General features: G+C 51.8%; 1 protein-coding gene across 1 annotated transcript; it reads right to left on the reverse strand.

Moving 5' to 3' along the window:
* Window positions 1-577: 577 nt before the first annotated feature.
* Window positions 578-5704, reverse strand: LOC130478156 (LHFPL tetraspan subfamily member 5 protein-like). Its single transcript, XM_056850290.1, has 3 exons — window positions 5261-5704; window positions 2116-2361; window positions 578-606 (listed from the first exon to the last, which is right to left on the reverse strand). Exons 1-3 carry the CDS (start codon window positions 5691-5693, stop codon window positions 578-580), a joined length of 708 nt encoding a protein of 235 aa, XP_056706268.1. The 5' UTR covers window positions 5694-5704.
* Between the last annotated feature and the right edge of the window lie 446 nt (window positions 5705-6150).

Below are 6150 nucleotides of genomic sequence, written 5' to 3' on the forward strand. Positions count from 1 at the left end.
ATTGATTTATTTAATCTTGTCAATGTACAAGTGAACTTGCTTTCAAATTGACCTATGTATATCAATATATATACTACTCCGAATGTATTTTTTGTACTTATGTAACCTGTGGATATGTTTCAATAATACCACTACTGCTACAAATCATAAGTTTCTGCATTTCATGCTCTGTCATGTTTACTAACCTCCAGGTACTAGCTGGAGATCTCCCACTGTTACAACTGGTCTCCAGCCGATAGCACTCAGTTCCCCTGGAGAAAATGGCCGCTTTGGCAATTGGACTCTATGGCACTGAAGTCCCCTCCCCAAACCCCGCCCTCCTCAGGCTCTGCCCCAAAAACCTCCCGCCGATGGCGAAGATGGACCTGGCAACCCAAATGAAAAATGCTGTAGGAATGACTAAAAACAAAAAAGCACCATACCATAGTATGACATATACATTTTTTTTTTACAAACAAAAAAAAAGTCTTTATTGCATTCACCAGGAACATGGAAGACGGTGCTACCGTTTGTTAAGAGAGAGTGTCCGCTTGAGAAGAACACCGAGTAGAAGATCAGGCCGGCAGGGATAAAGGAATCAGTCTGGCGTCAAGGCCAAGGAGACACCTATATGCACACAGCGGAGGAAGGAAAATGAGGGGCATTACTAAGAAAGGCTTTCTACAGACTGGGCAGAAAGAGGCAGCAGAGAGAACATAAGAACATAAGGAAAGCCCTGCTGGATCAAGACCCAGCAAGTCCAGCAGTCTGTTCACACAGGGGCCAACCAGGAGCTAAGGTGACAACCCTCCGGACTGCCTGTTTCAAATCTTCCCTGCACTGAGAATGTGGACACTAAGACACCATCCTGCAGTCTGAACTGACAGAATGTGTATGTAAGTTCCATGCATAGTTAAACTGTGGAACTCCCTGCCCCAGGATGTGGTGATGGCTGCCAGCTTCGAAGGCTTTAAGAGGGGAGTGGACATATTCATGGAGGAGAGGGGTATCCATGGCTATTAGTCCAAATGAATACTAGTCATGATGCATACCTATTCTCTCCAGTCTCAGAGGAGCATGCCTATTATGTGCTGTGGAACAGGCAGGATGGTGCTGCTGCAGTCGTCTTGTTTGTGGGCTTCCTAGAGACACCTGGTTGGCCCCTGTGTGAACAGATTGCTGGACTTGATGTGTCTTGGTCTGATCCAGCAGGACCTTTCTTACGTTCTTATGAGGTCAAGTCACATCCGACTCGCCACGACCCCAGCAAGGGGTTTTCAAGGCAGGTGATTAAGCAGAGGTGGTTTGCCATTGCCTTCCTCTGCAGAGTCTTCCTTGGAGGTCTCCCGTCCAATACTGACCCTGCTTAGCTTCTGAGATCTGATGAGATCTACTATACCATTCCACATCCCCTAAACTGAACTGAAGGGAATTTTATGTCTTAATGCAGAGATCACAGAGGGGCCTGAAGAGGGGGACAGATATGCTTCCTTTACCACTTATGCGAGAGCCAACTTTTAGAAGAAGAAGAAGAGTTGGTTTTTATATGCCGGCTTTCTCTACCGCTTAAGGGAGACTCAAAAGGGCTTACATTCGCCTTCCCTTCCCCTCCCCGCAACAGACACCCTGTGAAGTAGGTGAGGCTGAGAGAGCTCTAAGAGAACTGTGACTAGCCCACGGTCACCCAGCTGGTTTCGTGTGTCGGAGCGGGGAACCGGACCCTGTTCTCCAGATCGGCCTCCGCCGCTCACGTGGAGGAGTGGGGGAACCAAACCCGGTTCTCCAGATCAGACTCCGCCGCTCCAAACCACCGCTCTTAACCATCACACCATTAAAAACCGTGTGTGTGTGTGTTTGAATCCCAACCCCTGGAGAGAACGAGAGAGACTGTGTATGACATTTTGGCAGAATTGTTACACCCAATTTTATTTGTGGAGGTTTTCCCCTGCTTTTGTTGCCTCCTAGTCTCTTGGGAGAGTCACCAGCCTCCTCCACTGGATCCCATCCTCGTCTCCCATTGGCCGTTGCTAGGCAACGGGTACCACCGCTGTCGATGTCCTACAGCATCTTCTCTGGCATCCCTCGACGCCCCGTCATTGCCAAGGAAAGGGGGAAGGGGAGCGCGCGATTCCTTACCTCTCCCCCCTCCCGGGGGTGGCGCATAGCCTGCCGGCAGCAAAGCGTCCTGCCGGTTCCCCAGCACGAAAGCGAGCGTCGCCAGCACCAGAGCGTCAGCGATGCCCAGCAGGGCGAGGGTGAAGGCCCAGTGGATGGTGCAGGTGCCAAGGGCGTAGCTCCTGGCCTGCGGCCCGCAAAGACCCCTCACCTCGGGGGCCCCCCAGCCGTCGGGGAAAACCAGGCAGCCCAGGGCCTGGCACGTAGCTGCGAGACAGACAAAGGGATAAAGAAGAAGACAGAGGGATTTCACGTGGTCTCTACATAGATACCCTTCCCCTAGGGTCCTGGCTGGGCTTGCCAACCTCCAGGTGGGGCCTGGTGACCTCTCGGGATTGGCCTCCAGACTACTGAGATCAGTTCAGAGGAATGCTTTGGAGGGTGGACTCCAAGTCGGGTTGCCAACCTCCAGGTAGCAGCTGGAGATCTCCTGCTATTACAACTGATCTCCAGTGATAGAGAAAATGGCCCCTTTGGTTCAACTGGAGAAAATGGCCCCTTTGGCCATTGGACTCTTTGCCATGGCATTGAAGCACCTCCCCTCCCCAAACCCCGCCCTCCTCAGGCTCCACCCCAACAATCTCCTGCCGGTGGTTAAAAGGGACCTGGCAACCCTAACTCAAAGGCATTATATACTCTGCTAAGGTGCCACCCCTCCCCACCCTCCTCAGGCTAATAAAACTAGAATAAATGGGGCGACATAGTAAAAAAAAAAAAAAAACTCCAGGAATTTCCTAACTCGGAGTTGGCAACTGAAGAAGAAGAAGAAGACTTTCTCTGCCATTTAAGGAGAATCAAACCGGCTTACAATCTCCTTCTCTTCCTTTCCCCACAACAGACACCTTGTGAGGTAGGTGAGGCTGAGAGAGCTCTGAGAGAGCTGTGACTAGCCCAAGGTAACCCAGCAGGCTTCATGTGTAGGAGAGGGGAAACCAACCCAGTTCACCAGATTAGAGTTCGCCGCTTTTAACATCACACCACTTTGGCTCTCTAGCTCTCGGCCACCTCTGACTTTTCCGATTATTGATTCCCTAGACCTCTGTCTAGAACTGAGGCTATCATATTTTGGTCACATTATGAGAAGACAAGAATAACTAGAAAAGACAATCATGCTAGGAAAAGTTGAGGGCAGCAGGAAAAGAGAAAGACCCAACAAGAGATGGATTGACTCTATAAACGAAGCCGCGGCCCTCAGTTTGCAAGATCTGAGCCAGGCTGTCAAAGATAGGACATTTTGGAGGACTTTCATTCATAGGGTCGCCATGAGTCGGAAGCGACTTGACGGCACTTAACACACACAGAGACCTCTGTACAGAACCTTCACCCTCGCTGTTCCCAGCCCTTTCCGTACAGCAGCTTTCCCCAACTTCTGGGTCCCGACCCCACAGTGGGTCACAAATCCTGGGAAACCCCGGGCTTTTGCGGTTTCATCGATTCGTGCGTGCTCTGTCGCCTGGAGATCGGCTGCCATAGCGGGAGATCTCCGGCCACTACCTGGAGGTTGGCAACCCGATGTGCAACCCGGACAGGATCCCAGTCCATGAAGGCCAAAACTCCCTGCTCCCAGGGATGGAAGGCACAGTCTGCTGTCTTTGAAACACGTAGGGCATTTGGCTTCCCCCCCAGGAGACAAGGACACCCATTCATTTATAAAGTAAATCCCTTTTGAGGAGGGCCAGAGAGACGGTTTCCTCCTGTGCGCTCCCAGTTCTTTAGAATCAACAGAATAGCCATCTGGCAGCGATGCTGATCCTGTGACTCACTATGAATTTAGGGAAACAGTAAAGAAGAAGAAGAAGAAGAAGAGTTGGTTTTTATATGCCGACTTTCTCTCCCACTTAAGGAAGAATCAAACTGGCTTACAATCGCCTTCCCTTCCCCTCCCCACAACAGACACCCTGTAGGTGGGGCAGAGAGAGCTGTGACGAGCACAGGATTACATTAATTACATTAAATATATTAATTGTTGAAGTGTGTGGGAAAGTATAAATGCTCACTTAAGAGAAAAAGCTGACAGCCCAGAGAAGAAGAAGAAGAAGAGTTGGTTTCTATATGCCGACTTTCTCTACCACTCAAGGAAGAATCAAACCGGCTTACAATCACCTTCCCTTCTTCTCCCCACAACAAACACCCTGTGAGGTAGGTGGGGCTGGGAGAGTTCAGAGAGAACTGTGACTAGCCCAAGGTCGCCCAGCTGACTTCATGTGGAGGAGTGGGGAATCAAACCCTGTTCTCCAGATTAGAGTCCGCCGCTCATGTTGAAATTAAATCAAAAGAGTTTCCATCTAGACCAGTGGTTCCCAACCTTTTTTTGACCAGGGACCACTAGGACTTTTTTGTTCGGTGCAGGGACCCCAAGGTTCAAAATAAAAATTCAGAGAATTTGAAAATAAACTTTAATCATAACTGTTAGTTAAACTTTAAGCTTAGAATAATATTTGAATATATATTTTTATAATAGAGAACTTTTAATTGAAAATATTAATTTATTATGGGTTTATAACTTTGTTTCGCGGACCTTAATTTAGTTCTCGCGGACCCCTGGGGGTCCACGGACCCCTGGTTGGGAACCAGAGATCTAGACAGTAGGAAGAACTTTCTAACAGTTAAAGCGGTTCCTCGGTGGAACAGGCTTCCTCGGGAGGTGGTGGGCTCTCCTTCCCTGGAGGGCTTTTAAGCAGAGGCTAGATGGCCATCTGTCAGCAATGCTGATTCTATGACCTTAGGCAGATTATGAGAGGGGGGCATCTTGGCCATCTTCTGGGTGTGGAGTAGGGGTCACTGGGGTGTGTGGGGGGGAGGCAGTTGTGAATTTCCTGCATTGTGCAGGGGGTTGGACTAGATGACCCTGGCGGTCCCTTCCAATTCTATGATTCTATATGGAGGAGTGAGGAATCAAACCCAGGTCTCTAAGTTAGAGACCGCCACTCATGTGGAGGAGTGGGGAAACAAACCCGGTTCTCCAGGTTAGAGTCCACCGCTCCGAACCACCGCTCTTAACCACTCCACCACACTGGCTTAAAAAGTAGCTTAAGTCATGGTTTCATCTGCACCCATATGACACCTGCCATCCCCCCCCCCACCGCCCAGAGCTATTTTCTCTCACCTGCAGAGAGTTGTTGCCAGGCACAGACCTTGTAGACGGTCCCTGGGCTGCAGGCCCAGAAGAGACCCAGGGAAGCCACGCTGCCCAACACCAGAACCAAGGCCATCAGGACGAAGACGGAAGCCGCCTTGAAGGACGGGATGGGTGTCAGGGTGACCAGGGATCCCTCGCACTTCAGGGTGCCGTCCCGCTCCACGCAGACCTGGTAGAGGCCGAAGGACCCCACGGCGCTGACGCTGGGGTCGGAGAGGACCCCCGAGGGGGGCAGCTGGTAGGTGAGCGGCCCGGTCTGCACCCACGCCGGCTGGATCAGCACCACGACCTCCAGGATGCCGAAGCAGAGGGTGCAGCCGGCCCAGAGGGCACCCACCGCCCTGGCGTTCCGCACGAAGTCGGTCTGGTAGAGGGCAGCTGCTTCTCTCGCTGCCAGCATGGCCCGCTTCTCATCCGAGGGCGCTGCCGCGCTCCGGACACCCCCTGCTCGGAAGGGAACGGCGACACTTCTCTGTTGCCAGAAACTGTCTCCAGGTGCCTCTCTCTGGAGGAAGGACAAGGGGGTTGAAAGGGCTTCCTTGCTCCAAAATCCAGCTGCGCCCTCCCTCCCGGCTCTGTGTTCTTCCTCCTTTCCAGATCCTGGCTATAAGTCACTGGGAAATGTCTGCATGCTTTCGCTCCAGCAGCCACGGTTGTCTGGTCCTCCTCGGCTGGGAGCTGGCAGGGTTGCCCAGATCTCTTCCTCTGCAGTCTTTGAGCTCTTCGGCCGGGGCTCCCTGCGTCCCCCCTCCTGCTCAGAGATTGGCGCTGAGATTTAGCTTTTGCAGGGGACCGAGGTGGTGGCGGTGGGATGCTTCCTCATCCTCTTTCCTTAGACCAGCTTCCTTCCTCAGACC

The sequence above is a fragment of the Euleptes europaea genome, chromosome 1 (assembly GCF_029931775.1).
Source record: "Euleptes europaea isolate rEulEur1 chromosome 1, rEulEur1.hap1, whole genome shotgun sequence".
In the NCBI taxonomy this organism is placed as follows: domain Eukaryota; kingdom Metazoa; phylum Chordata; class Lepidosauria; order Squamata; family Sphaerodactylidae; genus Euleptes; species Euleptes europaea.

Coding starts and splice junctions, on each gene's coding strand:
- LOC130478156 (XM_056850290.1), bottom strand. CDS start 5,693: ATGCTGGCAGCGAGAGAAGCAGCTGCCCTCTACCAGACCGACTTCGTG. Junction 2,362..5,260: donor CTGGCAACAACTCTCTGCAG/GTGAGAGAAAAT, acceptor TCTGTCTCGCAG/CTACGTGCCAGGCCCTGGGC. Junction 607..2,115: donor ACCCCCGGGAGGGGGGAGAG/GTAAGGAATCGC, acceptor GTGTGCATATAG/GTGTCTCCTTGGCCTTGACG.